Genomic DNA, 16,340 nt, shown 5'->3' on the forward strand with positions numbered 1-16,340 from the left:
TTAAACGCAATTACTGTTAAAGATTATTACCTGCTCCTACTAATTAGAGAGACCCTAGACTGCCTGTTAGGCGCACGCTACTATACAACCCTAGACCTCTAGAACGCCTACTATAGAATATGGATTAAGGCAGGAGATAAATAGAAAATAGCTTTCTGTACACGCTACAGTTATTTTAAATATCTAGTAATGCTATTTAGGCTAACTAATACCCCTACTAGCTTCTAGGCCTATATTAATAGAGCCTTAATTAAACACCTAGATTATATATGCATTATATACCTAGATAATATCCTTATCTATACTAGCAGTAATAAAGTTACGCTCTACTAGCGTGCTGTGCGCGCTGTGCTTTAATTACTGCGCAACGTAGAGTTATTTATTAACCTACTAAAGTGCACCTTTATATCTAATAAGGTCTACTTTCTAGGCTTTATTATTAGCACGCGAGGTGTGTGCGCTAATCCTGCTTAGGTAGAGAGTATTACCTAATAGCTATAGCTAATAAATATTAAGGAACTACAATCTTTTCTAGGTTTTGCTAACTTCTACTAACGCTTTATTGCAGGCTATGCTATATAGACTGCCCCCCTTACTAATTTACTTAAAAAGGATAATAGCTTTACTTAGATACCTGCTGCAGATAAGTCTTTTAAGATGCTTAAAGGATACTTTTTAAGCGCGCCTATCTTACGCCACTTTAACGCTAAGCGCCCTATTTAAGTAGAAATAGATACTTCTACCTTTACTATTGCAGGTATCCTTTTATAACTTTTTAAAGATAACAAATAGCACCTAGTTACCTTTATCTTAAGGAAATTACAAGCTACTAAGCTAAATTACAAAGTCTATAACCTAGAGCTGCTAGCTATTGTTTATAGCTTTAAGCAGTAGTAGCACTACCTAGAAGGCACCTAGTATACTATATAAGTGCTAAGTAACTATAATAACCTACGCGGGATACGCGCTGCACAGAAGCTAAACCTGCGACAAGCTTATTAGGCGATGTATCTAGGAGCTTTTAACTTTAAGGTAGAGCATAGATTAGGGAAAACTAACCCTATAGATAGCCCCTTAAGAAGGGCAGATTATATATAGGAGAACCTATTACTAACCTAATTATTACCTACCTTATAGAGTAAACTACTTATAAGGGATAGACTTAGTAGAGTAAGTAGATCTATAGATAAGCAGAGCTTGTTAGGTGCGTGTAAGACGCACGTTGCTATAGTTTATAGAACTAGAAAGGTCCCTACTACTAGCGCTATAGTGTGCACGCTATACGTGCCACGCTTACTAGCTAGGGTGTTAGCTAGTAGTGAACCTATAATAGTAGAGTACTAATTACTTATTAAGACCTTGCGCTAGTTATAGCAGGGGGACGCCTTTGCACAGTAACAGGTTGCAAGCTTAATACCTAAGGATAGCACTTAAAACTATAGAAAAGCGCATGTTTAGCGCTTAGATAAGAAGAAAGTCCTAAGATATAATAGTAGGATGTATATTCTAGAGGAACTAGCTATTAGGTAAGAGATTTTGTTCTAGAACTATAACTCGCGTATAGCAGGCCACTTTAGCGTATGTAGGACGCTTAAGCTAATTAAGAGGATATACTACTAGCCTACTCTACGTTAAGATATTTAGGATTACGTAAGAACATGTACTATTTGCTAAAGGAGCAAGGCTCTAAGGTATAGCTAATATAGAAAGCTATTACTACTACTAGTCTCTAGAGAAATCTTTAAGGAAGTTACACTAGACTTTATTACTAGCCTACTACTAGCAAAGGACTCTACTAGTTACGTGTTTAATGCAATCCTTATAATAGTGTGTTACTTCTTAAAGATAGCACTCTATATACCTACTTTAAAAACATAGGATATAAAATAGTTTGCAGAGGCTTACTTTGCATATATTATTTTAAAGTTTAGGATCTAGAAAGGTATTATATTAGATAGAGGAGCGATTTTTACCTCTTTATTCTAGACAGAAATCTGCTACTAACTATAGGTAAAGCGCAGGCTAAGCACCGCCTTCTATCTATAGACAGATAGGTAAACAGAACGCTAGAACTAGACCCTAGAACAATACTTAAGAATATTTATATTAAGTTCTTAAGAAGACTAGGTAACACTCCTTGCTATAGCGCAGTTTGCCTATAATAATTTAGTATATAAGTTAATAAAAGTTACCCTATTCTAGGTAGTGTATAGTAAGCATCCCTTACTTACTAAGCTACCTAAGGTTAGTAGGCTAGAGGGGGAGATGCTAGACGCAATTAAAAGAGTAAAGCGTATGTATAGCGCAAGAGCAATAATAAAAGAATAGCTAGAGAAAGCACGCGAATATTAGAGCTAATACTACAATAAGAAACACAAGGAAGAAACCTTCTACCTAGGAGATCTAGTACTACTTAGTACTAAGTATATTAACTTAGCTAAACAACCTAGCAGGAAGCTATCTAGCAAGTTTATTAGCCTATTTTAGATACAAGGCGTAGTTAGAATATAGGCATACTGCCTACTTCTTCTACCCTCCTATTGTATTTATAACGTATTCTACGTTTCCCTACTAGAACGTTAGAATCCTAGGATAGGAGAAGAGGACAACACCCTCCTACTAGACGTAACACCTAAAGGAGAAGAAGTTTAGGAGGTAGAGAAGATCCTAGGGAAGTAGAAAAGGAAAGGCTAACTATAATACCTACTCCGCTAGAAAGGCTATAATAAATCCTAGGATACCTAGACTCTACCCTTAGACTTTAAGAATATAGATAACATAATTTAACAATATAAACTTAGTAAATCTCCTTATACAAGGAAAGTAAGAAAGAATCACAAGTAATGCATAGAAAACATAGTAAAGAAGTATATCTTCTTATACAGCCTCTAGCCTAAATATAGCCTTAGGCCTATAGGTATCTATAAATATAAAAACGCTAGATATAATTTATAGGAATTGCGCCCTACGCGTAACATACCTACTCCTCCCTAGCGCCCTTACCCTTAACCGCGCCCTCCTTACCTTTAGCATCCTCCTTATCTCTACTACTATTACTAGCTTTAGCACTAGCACCCTCCTTGTTGTTGTTATTACTAGAGGAGCTATTAGTATTATTACTACTATTAGGAGCCTAAAACTAGTTAGCATGCGCCCTATATACGCTTAATAAGCGCACTTACAAGTCTAGCTACGTAGCCTATAATCTGCTTAAGGGCAGCCGCAATATAACGCTGCTCTACAAGGATTAAGCTAAGGAATTAGGGCGAAGTAGTAGGGACCTAGGTGGCCACACCTAAAGGTGTGCTAGTATAGGCAGCAACGCGGTAGCAGCTTAATAGCTCTAAGTTAAACTAGCGCTAGCAACGCGCAAGCTTAACGCCTGTAGCAATTATATTAGCGTCTATCCTTAGAGTAGCGGTATTTGTAACTATAGTGTTATAGTTAGCGTAGAGGACGTATAAACAATTTAATTAACTATTTATTACCTAAGGCACCTATAGAAATTAGCTATAGCGCACCTAAAGCAAACTTTTAGTACTAACCTTAGTACACCTACTATAGTTACTAGTAGTGCAGTGCTTATAGTAACAATGCTTAGGCATATTGTAATCCTTTTTCTACTTAGCAATGTTTTAAGCGCAGCGTAGGCAGGTTGTAGCTAGGGCTACCTAATCTACGCGCTTAGCTAGCGCGTTAAACGCGTAAGGCTAGGCACTATAGAGGTGCGACTTCTTAATATATTTAGGGTTTAGGTAGTAGACTATATTAATAGGCGTAGGATATATAGTTAAGATGCGTTGTAGGTACTTAAAGGTTAAGGCACGCAGTAGTAAAGTATTTAGTTGTTTATAACATATAGAGCTTTAGCCTTAACTAAGTAATAAGTAAATAGTTAACTTTCTACACTATAGTATAATAACACGTAAGTACTGTGCGCCTATAATATATATAACACGCAGAAGGAACGCTTATATAGCGCATCTATAGGTTAAACTATAGACACTCTTTTCCTTCCCTAGAGGGTGAGGTTTTTATTAAGGCTATAGGTTACTGCTAGGGACTACAGCTAGAGGGGGAGATTCTGTAACAACCCTATTGTAAAGACACCTTATAGTATTCTAGTTAATTAGGTGCATCCCTAGCTAGGTTTAGTGTCTTAGCGCCTAAGCTGTGCAAAACCTGCGCTTTGCGCAGGGCTTAGGAAAGACAAGTATTATTCTTGTGTTAATACTATACTAATAGCTATCTCTATACTATTCTATCTAGTGTAAAGCAAATACTATTGCCTATAACTAGAACATTATAGCTAGTATAAATCCTACTTAGTGTTAGAACAAGTTTACAACGTGTTCCTAACGCGTTCTATTATATACTAACTTTAAAAGATCTTTATAGACTATATTAACTAGTTATATCTAATAATATTAGGAAAGATAGATAGTAAAATAGTATTAAACTCTTAAATATAAAAAGTTCTTATAGAGTGTAAGAAGAAAGAAGAAGAAAGAGAAGAAGAAAGAATATATATTTATCTGCTTATATATGCTTACGTAATAGACTAGAATATATTAAGAACTAGTTAGGAACTAGTTACTATATTTATAGACTAACCCTACCTTATATAAAAAGTAGCTATCTCTTTCTTAAGTTTAAACTATGCCTTTTGCAATTTAAACAGTGCCTTTTTCTGTGTAAGTTCTTCCTTATCTACCTCTAGCTTTTCTTTTCTCTCCTTTAGAGCCTAATTACTAAGAAGAGCCTTTTATTATAAAGTTTATAGTTATAGACTAATAATAAGTTAGGAATATATTATAAACATGTTTCGCGAAGCATACCTTTAGGTTGCTATTAGTAGAGGAGAAGAGCCTAGTAGTAGAGAAGATAGAAAAGGGGCTGGTGAACTTCTTTCTAATACCACTCTACTACTTGCCCTCTAGCTTTAGGCTTTTAAGCGTGCTCTTTTATTTCTTATTAGGACTAAGATATATCTAGTTAAGTTAGATATAGCAAGACTTGCTTTATTATTATCTAGAGTGTTATTATTATTATAGGACACGTTCTAAACACGTTCTAAACACGTTTTAATTAGCAAATGTGTATAACACTAGCGTAAGACTTACTTTCTCCCCTCTAAAGCTTTTTAAGGTACCTTTACTTAAGCCTATTAGGAGTTCTATAGTTATAGCGTATTCTAAACTTGCTCTAGGCTTTAAACTCTTTTATATCCTATAGATCTATCTAGTATACACTACACAATATTACTTATATAATTCTAACAGGTTAAGAATAGGTTGTAAACTTACTTCTAAGTAGCCTTAAGAATACTTACATGCTTACTAGTTTTATATCCTTTCTAGCCTGCTTGCTTAGCTGTATTTAAATAAGATTCTAGTTTTTCCTATACCTCTTTTAATATTTTACTACAGCATTACACAATCCTAGTAGCAATTACTAGGTTTTTCTTATAGATTACCTAGTTTTAGGTATCTTTAGAGGGTTTGTGTTCTAATTATATAAGAACAAGTTAGGAACACGTTTAGAATAGGTTTAGAATGTGTTTACTTACGTAAGAGGAGGTTAGCAAGCTAAAAGTATTCCTCTACTATTAATGCCTGTAGTAATTCACTTAGATATAAAGAGGTAGTATTATCTAGCTCTCTTTTACATACTTTATAAATACTTCTTTGTAGATGTACTTAACAAAATCTTATACAAGATTAAAGTTGCTAGCGCTAGTTACGCTTATAGGGATTAATTAACTAGAGATAGCGCCTAAGTCCTAGAAACAAGTTAGAAACACGTTACAAACATGTTACGGTGCACTATAAAACTTGCCTATTATCTACTTGTTGCATATATTAATAGTAGTCCTATAGAATCCCTATAAGTAAATATACCTCTATAATACTTGTCTTTTTATAAGTGCTTTACACTTCTAAAAGAAGTTAGTAATAGTAACTTAATATATCTTAGTTATATCCTTATCTATAATAATTTAGCTAAGTGTAATAACTATAACGTGTTAGAAACGTGTTATAAACCTATTCTTAATACATACGCTTCTTTTCCTATAGGTAGAAGATTACTATTAGAATCTCTACCTATGCCCTATATAACCTCTTATATAACATATCCATCTAGAACGTGTCTTAATCTAATAGAATTAATGCCTACTCTTTAAAAAGGCAAATAATTAAGTTACCTAAGCTTAATATAAAGATTTGCTATATGTACGCCTGTAGTAATATATTAGCAACGTGTTCTAAACCTATTCTCTTACACTATATATAGTTTTAGGATCCTAATACTTTATCCTCTACTTATAGTGTACTCCTCTAAGGCTACTCTTAAATAGGAACTATAGAAGCTTTTCACGCTTTATAATATATAAGATTTTATCTTTATTTGCAAAGCTAATATACATTTCTTTAATAGAATAGAAACCTTTAAGTTAGAGATAGGTTTAGAGCTAGGTTAAGTTTAGGAACTAGGCTATAATAAGTTAGGAATATATTTGTAACAGGTTGTAAATAACTTATATTACGTAAGCTATAGAGTAAGCATAGGCTGTAACACCTTTACTACTTCCTTAATATTACTATTAGATAGTGTTAAGGGAGGAGGAGGTATATATATATGTATACTAAAAGAAATAATAGTAAAAAAAGGTATTACTACTATATCTATTAGTATAATTACTTAGAAGGTAACTTTACACAGGATTTTAAATAGAGATCCTTGCCCTTATAGATAATTAACGCCTAGAATATGTTAGGAACGTGTTAGGAATAGGTTGCAATATGCCTACCACACTTCTTTATCTAGCTTAACTGTGGCTTAACCACAGAATATAAAGCAGGACTACTAGAAAGATTTAATATCTCCCTAGTTAGAAGACCTTGTAGATATATAGAGTCTACCTCTAGTAGTACCTAACTAAAATAATGTTTTTTCCTAGTAGCAGATATTAGGCTATAGTTCTAACAGCTAATATATAGTTAAGCCTGTTCTACAATTTACTAACTTGTTATTAATATATTTTAAATATATTTAAGTTTTGCTCCCTACCTAATTTACTATAGTCCTTATTATAGGATAACAAGATACCTAGTAGTCCTTACAAATCCTTAAAGAGAAGCGCTTAATAAGGCTATAATAATAGCTTCTTATTTGTAGTTCTCTTTATAGAATTTTCTTAAGTACTACACTTTTTAAGGTTTAGATCTAATTATACAATACATTATTAACAACGTAATAAGAACACGTTTATAACGTGTTCTTAAGATACTTACACGCTTTTACCCTAGAGTATTAGTATTTATACTAGCTTGCTAGCTAGCTATTAAAGAATAGTAAAGTTATAGGCCTATTAAGATAGATAGACTAGTGGGAGTATTATACCTGCTAGAATTAGAACAATTTAAGAACGTGTTCTTAACGTGTTACCTATATAGCCTGCACAAGCACCTCTTCTCTTGTTAGGTAAGAGCTATCTTTATATTGCTAAACTAGTATTATATACCTATACCCTTAGCTATATAATTAAGGGTATGCTAGGAGAATAGCTGCATGCTTAATAATTGCTAGTGTAAGTAGTGGTCCTTAACTATTACTATAAGTAAGGTATATATTATGCCCCTATAACATATTACTAACCTGTTCTAAACTTGTTCTATTTACTTTTACTTACTTCCTTAATACTACTACTACTATCCTCCTCTAGCACTTTATATAGTTGCCTAAATTTATCTCTAATATTACTATCTAGTTTAGATACGTTATCTAGTACTACTATACTAAACTCTAGTATAGTATTTAGAAACGCCTATATATTATTAAGAATAGGTTTAGAACATATTTAAAAAAGATAGTAACAAAAACTGCGTTTACTTGCTTAAATTACCCTAATTTATACTTAACTATAGGCTAGTTTATATAACTATAAAAATTTGCCGCTGTGACGTGGACTTGAACCTACAGGGATATTCTAACCACTCGGAGTAAAGCCCAAGTCGCCCGACGCTAAACCCATGGTCATATGACATGCCACCACACTTTCAAGCCCACCTGTACTCTCATGTACTCGTACGACGGAGCCACTAGCATCCAATCAAGCGCCACGTACTCTTAGTACTACAGTTGCTTCCTTCAAGCGATCTGAAGCCTGCGTTTCCTCTTCCTCAGGATCAGGATGAGCCACCAAGAGGAGACGGAGGAGGCTGAAGTACAGCACCCGCGAGACTGGATTACGTTTCCTGCATTGCCGATGGATGGCGGAGGCGAGGGTTCGCCGGAGCCCTGGTCGATGTTCACATTCGCATGAGCTGTGTGTGGAAGAGGACTGGCTCGCTGACTTTGATGAGGCAAACCTCGCCCAGCCCCGGGTGACCAAGGCCGATCTATGCCCAGGAGATGTGGGTACATTCACTACGCTGCAAATCGTTAGCTTTCGCCGCAGGCCCAGTATCGCGCTAAGCTGTTTGCATGGCCCGCTCACATTACTTCTCCCACCAAGATGTCGGGATCCACATCTCGAGCCTTGCCATGTGCCGTGTCTGCCTCTCGTATAAAGCTGAGGCGTTCGCCCTGGATCCTTGGTCTGGCAAGGGCCTTTCCAAGTCCCAAACGGTTGCCAGCCTTCCTCCTTCACGTCCACCCATCTCCAGTGCGATTCCCTCTGTAGCTTCGGCTCCTCTTCCACGCGATTGGTACACAGCCGACTCCCAAGCAACACTCTTCCGCAAGCGACAAAATCCTCACGCGACCAATTTCCCAGCCAACTTGAACGCCAAACCCTCGCGGCATTGCCCTCTGCGACCATAACATGCAAGAAAAAAAGTCTTCGGCCGAGTTCGTTCGCGAAACGTATCCCAGTGATGACGTCCAGCATGGAACCGTGACGGATAATTCCGATGACCTTCAGCGTCATCTTGGAAACCGTCAGATTCAGCTCATCGCCATTGGAGGGAGTATTGGTACTGCGCTCTTCGTATCCATAGGCGGAGCACTGAATAAAGGCGGTCCTCTTGGGCTCCTGCTCGCTTACACCGGCTACTCTTGTATCATTGCTCTGGTCAATAACTGCATGGCGGAAATGGCATCCTTTATGCCCGTTTCTGGCGGGTTTATCCGTCTGGCTGGCCACTGGGTTGACGAAGCTCACGGCTTCATGGCTGGCTGGAACTTCTTCCTCTACGAGGCATTGCTGATTCCCTTTGAGATTACGGCGCTCAATATTGTCCTAAGGTTCTGGAGAGATGATATTCCAGTCGCAGCTGTCTGTGCAGCCGTCATCGTGCTATACGCGTAAGGCCCGATAACCAACATTGCACTCGTTCCATGTAAACTGACATGGCTAGTGCTTGCAACATTCTTGCTGTGAGGGCATACGGAGAGGCTGAGTTCTGGCTCTCTGGTGGCAAGGTACTTTTGATTTTGATCCTGTACGCATTCACCTTCATCACCATGGTTGGTGGCAACCCCCAGAAAGATGCATACGGCTTCCGTTACTGGCGTAATCCGGGACCAATGAATTCCCATGGCGAGAGCAATGCAGATCTTGGACGATTTGAAGGTTTCTTGGGCTCCTTGTGGGCGGCCTCCTTCTGCGTCGTTGGCCCAGAATACATCTCCATGGTTGCCGGCGAGGCTAGGCGTCCACGCGTTTACATCAAGAATGCCTTCAAAACCGTCTACTGGCGGTTCGGTGCCTTCTTCATCCTCGGCGCTCTCTGTGTCGGCATTGTCTTGGCCTACAACGACCCCCAGCTCGTCCAGGTCCTGGAGGCTGGTGAGAGCAGTGCCGCGGCTTCTCCCTACGTCATCGCCATGCGCAACTTGAAGATTGGTGGTCTTCCCCATCTGGTCAACGCTCTCCTCATCACCAGTATCTTTTCAGCCGGCAACACGTACACCTACTGCGCTACACGTAGTCTGTACTCGCTTGCCATTGAAGGCCGTGCGCCACGATTCCTCCGCAAGTGTACCAAGAATGGTGTTCCGATCTACTGCTTCCTCGTCGTCATGGTCTTCCCATTCCTCTCCTTTCTCCAGTTGTCCGACGACTCTGCCAAGGTATTGACATGGCTTACCAACATCATCACCGCTGGTGGGGTGATCAACTACATTGTCATGTGCAGCACGTACATTGCCTTTTACAAGGCGTGCAAGGCCCAGGGACTCGACCGCAACACTCTGCCGTACACGGGTTGGTTCCAGCCCTATGGAGCCTACATTGCGCTCTGCTTTGAAATCACCGTCGTCTTCGTTTATGGGTATTCGACCTTCAAGCCTGGCAACTTCACCCTCGAGTCCTTTTTCACTTATTACACAATGGTTGGGCTTGCGCCGATTCTCTTCATCTTTTGGAAAGTATTCAAGAGGACCAAGTGGATCAAGCCGCATGAGGTTGACCTTGTGTGGGACGCTCCTTTGATCGATGCGTACGAGGCTAGCTTCATCACGCCCCCAGTGGGATTCTGGTATGTAGAGCATGATTCCCTGTTCACAATCGGCCACGTACTGATCATTACTCCAGGACTGAAATGCTCCAACTCGTCGGCTTCAAGCGCCATGTTCCTGTAGACAAGCGTGCAGAGTAAAAACACAGCCGCCCTGGGAGATCCCCGCACATTCTCAGCACGTGTGTTGATTATTAGCTCGATGACGCAATGTTTTTATGACGAATTGACATGGGTTGGATAGATTCCTTTTGATCAGTAGCTCACGAGCGCTGATACCATCATCACATGAATACAAGGACGAATTCCTTTGAAATTCGGTTCATCATCGCAGACCCCGAGCTTCTCACAAGGCGCCTCTTGATACTTTCCCAACGCGACAACCTGACATGTGCCAAACGCAACCATGCTCGCGCAGAGCACCGTCTCAACCATGAAGCAGCTCTCGACGACGACTGCCCTCGCGACACTACCAAAGCGACATAGATCCGACATGATTGAGATGTCGGCACAACTACACCACAGCCACCTTGCGCCCCCAGATCCAAGCCAAAGATTCGCAGAGCCGCTGACGTCGCTTCCTGACACGCGCGATCCACAGATATCCCCACTTGGGATCTGGTTTACGCTACCGGTATATTGCACAATAGCGCTCCATGGCAGTCGTGTTTTCTTGTACTGTACTGTGGTATAATGGGGCTTGCACGTGTACCGGTACCAACCCCACTATTCATCACCGACCCGCGTTTACTCTAGACTAAGTGGGATTCTAGAACGTGGCACTTGGTGCCCGTTTCCTGTGTAGTATACCTACGCGGTATTTGAAATATTCTCCATCTGCGCGCTGTTGACAGCACAATGTCGCCGTAGTTCGTGTGCAAAGTGTCCAAGCATCTTGTCATCTGGTGGTGTCGCGTTGTGGCGGAAAATCGCGGTATGTTGCGGTAATAGTACTGTACTGTACTGTACTGTACTGTACTGTAGTACCGCGTTATCAAGATTCAAAACCAGACAATGATGAAAACATTTCAAAAATCACTACATCCACCATCCATCCATCCTTGCCAACCCAAACACTGCCCAACTACCCACATCCAAACCTAAAACCAACCAGCCCCAATCCATCCACACACTTCTCCCTATCCTTGCCCCCGCCCCCCCCCAAATAAAATCGAGAACAATAGGGTCTTCAGCTAGTCCCAGCCAGCCAGCCTCGGCATCATAATCTACCGGCTATACGCAGTACACTACACTACACTACACTACACTACACTACACTACACACCCATCCCATCCCCAAGTCCCACGTGCAAGGCTTTGCGCGCCTCGCGCGGATAAGGCCGACTTTGTTTGGCGGGCGGGGCGACGGGCAAGGGGAACGGGTGCATGGTTTGTGGGTGATTGGGTGGTTGAGGGGAAGGGCCGATTGTGGGGGGGGGGGGGATTTGTGGGTATGGGGATTCTTCTGGGGAGTGGGATTTGGGAGGTGGGTTCCTCCCCGCCCACTCCAACACCCACCCTATCGTACACACATAATACACACCATCCCTCCATCCCCACAACCCCAAATTACCAACCGGTTTGGTGTGCGGTGTGAGTGTGGTATAGTTTGGTATAGTTTGGTTGTGTTGGGGAAGATGATTGGATAGGATTAGGTGGGGGAAAGTTTGGACTTTGTAACTGTGAATAGAATAAATATAGCGTGGTATCGAATCATTCCACACGTGCAATACGTTGACCACATCGCGCTCCCCGGCTACAAATCCCGACATTCGTTCCTTTGATCGAGGACAAGGAAAAAACAAAAGTCGTCGGCGTATCTACTCGACCCCAACCTCCAACCCCATTCCCCCATTCCCCACAATGACAACCATCGGATCCACCACGCGTCTCGCAACCCCTAGCAAAAAGTCTCCCGTCAAAACGAACAGCAACACCGGCGCTATAATCCTGCCTGCTATCCGTCCCCACGATACACATGCACCCCTAGTACCTGGCCCGTCGGCCCCATGTTCCCGTCCCCGTTCCTGTCCCCGTGCTCGTCCCCGGTCCCCCTCAAAATCAACAATATATGCCAGTCGAGCGAGGGCCAACACCCACGCGCCCAGGAGCAGTAGGGCAAGCCCTATGCTACCCCACGAACGGGGTGCATAAGGCGAATGTGCTCTTCGGTCCGTGAGTTCGTAGAGTTCGGAGAAGCAGAGGGTGAGGGCGTGGATGATGGTGGGTGCGAGGAGGGTGGCGGCGCCGAGGGCGGAGACTTCCAGGCTGAGCATGAAGAGGCGGAGGGGTAGGGCGGAGGTGCGCTTGGTGTTGTGCCAGTGCGTTTGGAGGGTGAGGAGGGTGGTGAGGGGGTTGGGGGCGGGGGTGGAAGGGGTGTGGTGGTGGGGTGGGGTGATGGGCATTGTGTGGATCATTGCGGTGGGTTGGTGGTGGGAAATGTTTGCAAGGCGTCGTGTTATAGGATTGTTGTTTGGTGGGTGAGGATTGTCGCGGTCGTTGTTTTGCAGACGGTAGATGGATGTCGATGCGTGTGTAGATCCTCCTGATTTCTCGACTGTGAACACGTCCCAATCGTGACAGCAAGCGTTGCGCATTCAAACCCGCAAAGGATTTCCCTCTTTCTTTTTTCCTCTCCTTCCCGATCAAGCCAGAAAGAGAGCAGGATTCCCCCTCAAGACGGTTCTCATGCGCGATTCGTCTCCAACAGCCTCGCCCGTTCACTCGTCGTATGTCGTAATGTTGCTCCCCACGCACTCTCCTCCCTACTCTTTCCCTGCAACTGTCTCTTAAAAACAGCAGTCCCTTTCTGATTCCCAAACTTGACTCTTCCCGCAAGCCGCTCTCCAAAAGTTATACCACACGCGTCCCAATTACGCCTTGATTTCGCAGCAACAACAGCAGCAGTCCCCTCTGACAGCTGAACTCGCCCAGGCCACCACACTAATCAGTCGCCGTACGGTAGGTACCGGTACCACCGTCAGTACCACCGTCCCCTCCAACCCACTGTAGGCCCGCAATCTCACAAGCAGCCCCAAAACACGTGCTTAACCAACCCGGATTCCCGTGTAATCGCTAGTCCCCCTCACACGCAGAACAAAAAATCCACACGGCCTGGAGTTTTCCGTCGAAAAAGCTGGTGCATGACGCAGAGCAGGCCTCCTGCGCACGCAACGATAGGAATCAAGGAAAACGGAGGGGGCCGCAGGCTGACAGATCGACTTCTCGAGCTTGTCAGCCCTGGACGGCGTGGACGGGCTTCATTGGCGGTTGCCCCGCACTCTGGTGCCGCGGGCCCGGCTGGGCTTGGTGCCGAGATCAGCGAGATGGGAGATCTGATGGCGCGGCGTGGGTGTGGTATTGTGTTGTGTGATTGGGTGGTGGGGGTTGTGTGGGTGAGATGGTGCTTGTGGGATTGGGGATGGGAAGGGTGGTGAAATGCAGGTCACGTGCTTGTGACATGGTGTGCAGGCTCTGAACCATACCGATACACGGTGTACTCTAGCTACCTGAAGACACATACATTTAGAGTACACATCTTCAGACACCATTCCAGTCCCAAGATCTCCCAGCACAAGTTGCAAACTGACTCGGACACACATACACACACGCCCCCCTAATTCCCCCGTACATCCAAAACCCCCAAAAGCCACAATAATAATCCGACCTGCTACTAGAACTGCCAATGGCTACATCGAACCCAAGCGTACCCGCACCGTATACACTTCACCCCCCCCCCTAACACCCAAAACCCCAATCCCATCAACCCAATCCCAACACACATTCCATCCTATTTTCCCCACAACACCTTATTCTTAATCCACGCAACCCCGCCTTCCCATCCAAACATCCTCACTCGCGCATCTGTTTTTGTTTTTATTTTGCGAGTACAATTGATAAACCTGAACCCCTTCCCATCCCCGCGCCACGTGTCCCCTGGGTCAAAGGGAAGAAAGGGGTGGAATTGGATTTCTTGGGGTTAGGGTGGGAGAACGGGGGACGTTGTGGGTGGGGGGATGGTATGGAGAGGGTGGGAGTCGGGGATGGGGGTGGGGGGTTAGAGTGGATAGTTTGAAGGATGGGGGTGGGGGGTTAGAGTGGATAGTTTGAAGGATGGGGATAGGGTGGTGAGTGGGATGGTGGAGGATGTGGGTTGGGGCGATGCATGCATGGATGTTTTGACGAGGTAGGTAGGGATAATGGAGAGTTGGCAGTGATCAAAAACATGATTGTACAGTCGAAAACCGTGTATCCTAACTCGTAGCACAAAAAGAATCCCTCGTGTCTCCCAATTCCTAAACACCTCCCCTCCTCTTCCCCAACAACGAATCCACATCCCCCGACGCCTGCCCAACATTCCCTAAATAAAACATACACTCAACCTTCCCCATCAAACTTCGGATCCCGCGCATCCAACTCAGCCCCATACTCAACCTTGACCTCCACCTCCCCACCCCCCTCATCAACCAACAACGCACAATTCCTCCCAATCAAATGCCACTCCTTCTCCTCATACGTCGTCGGCTCCGACGCCACAATCGTATGCCTTCCCATCTTCTCCTCCGCGCCCATGACGGCCTCTTCATTCCGCACATGCGCGCCGTCCGGGTGGCCCGGGAATTTGGTGTTTAGCGTGCGGCCCGCGGATTCGGACCAGTAGAGCGAGGGCGGCTGTTGGCTGGCGTGGTTGCGGAAGCGCAGGGCGATGAGCTGGATGCCGTCTGTGGCGCAGAAGTTGAGTGAGGAGGGGGTGTTGGCTGGGCCGAGGGTTTTGTGTTGGAGGGTGAGGATTTGGAGGACGGTGGTGCGGAGGGCGGTGAACATGGTGGTAAGAGGGTAGGGTTTGGACCAGGCTTCTGGGTCGTCTGAGTGCGAGGTTAGGTTGGTCATGTACAGGGCTGCGGCGTGTTCAGAGTCGGTGGAGCCGAGGATGTGGCAGTAGGTGGGGAAGGAGAGGAGGTCGGTGAGCTCGCGCCGGATCGAGGAGAAGTTGGAGATGACGCCGTTGTGCATGAAGGTGTGGCGGCCAAAGGCAAAGGGGTGCGAGTTTACTGGGGTGACTGCGGTGCCGCTGCTGGCCCGGATGTGGGCGAACACGCAGTGAGATTCCGTGTTTGAGCAAAGCGAAGTGAAGTTGAAGTCGTTGATGGGCGGAGATTGGGATTTATAGAGCGAAGGGCGAGGGCCGGTGGTGTGTTTGAGGTAGGATGATGCGGCGTTGGTGTACCCTGTTGTTTTTGTCAGTGTTGATTCTTGTGAGGGATAATAGGGGTTCAATTCGTACAAGCAACACCCAACCCATCCATGTTCAAAAGCGAGTTTCGCATCCGAAGCAGTTCATCTGAGCTGTGGTCCAGATCCTTGTCTTTATCATGGGGTAGCAGTTTAGGCAGATAATGCTCGGAGCATTGTTTGCTGATGCTATTCGCCGGTGTGATGAGGACATCGGAGAGAAGACATGGTTCTTGGGGAGAAATGTATGCGAACCAACGACACATGGTGGTCTTCTTGTACGTTGATGGCGACCAAAGAGAAGATGCTGGTAGTGGTGATAGAAGAACGACAAGAGAGCCGCGTAATCTCGACCTGAATTTCCCCGGAACGCTATCTTATATCTGCCTGCACAGGGTACGATAAATGAGTGACATGTATCCCACACTGCTCAGCCAGTCATGGAAGGTTGTACCAGTACAATCGTAGCGTGAATCAGTCCTGGTAGGTGCCACCAACCCCGAGCGAAGAACAGTACTGCCAAGTTGACCAGAACACTTTCAGAAGAATAACGTTGCGGGAGGACCGAGGCCGTGGAAGGATCATGGGTTGTCGATTGTAACAATCAGGTCGTGCGGGGTGCGTGGACGGGTAAGAGTGGGGCGG

The 16,340-nt window shown here is 44.0% G+C and overlaps 3 protein-coding genes across 3 annotated transcripts; 1 reads left to right on the top strand and 2 right to left on the bottom strand.

Moving 5' to 3' along the window:
• Positions 1 to 8,827: 8,827 nt before the first annotated feature.
• IAQ61_000657 (uncharacterized protein) lies at positions 8,828 to 10,604 on the top strand (the record flags this gene model as incomplete). Its single annotated transcript, XM_003842658.1, has 3 exons — positions 8,828 to 9,309; positions 9,363 to 10,484; positions 10,541 to 10,604. 3 exons carry the CDS (start codon positions 8,828 to 8,830, stop codon positions 10,602 to 10,604), a joined length of 1,668 nt encoding a protein of 555 aa, XP_003842706.1.
• Positions 10,605 to 12,283: 1,679 nt separating this feature from the next.
• IAQ61_000658 (uncharacterized protein) lies at positions 12,284 to 12,868 on the bottom strand (the record flags this gene model as incomplete). The annotated part of the gene is made up of 1 exon (XM_066094770.1): positions 12,284 to 12,868. One exon carries the CDS (start codon positions 12,866 to 12,868, stop codon positions 12,284 to 12,286), a length of 585 nt encoding a protein of 194 aa, XP_065955078.1.
• Positions 12,869 to 14,831: 1,963 nt separating this feature from the next.
• IAQ61_000659 (uncharacterized protein) lies at positions 14,832 to 15,961 on the bottom strand (the record flags this gene model as incomplete). The annotated part of the gene is made up of 2 exons (XM_003842656.2): positions 14,832 to 15,691; positions 15,748 to 15,961. 2 exons carry the CDS (start codon positions 15,959 to 15,961, stop codon positions 14,841 to 14,843), a joined length of 1,065 nt encoding a protein of 354 aa, XP_003842704.2. The 3' UTR covers positions 14,832 to 14,840.
• Positions 15,962 to 16,340: the final 379 nt, after the last annotated feature.

This window comes from Plenodomus lingam (assembly GCF_022343315.1).
Source record: "Plenodomus lingam strain CAN1 chromosome Unknown contig_11, whole genome shotgun sequence".
Taxonomy (NCBI): Eukaryota; Fungi; Ascomycota; class Dothideomycetes; order Pleosporales; family Leptosphaeriaceae; genus Plenodomus; species Plenodomus lingam.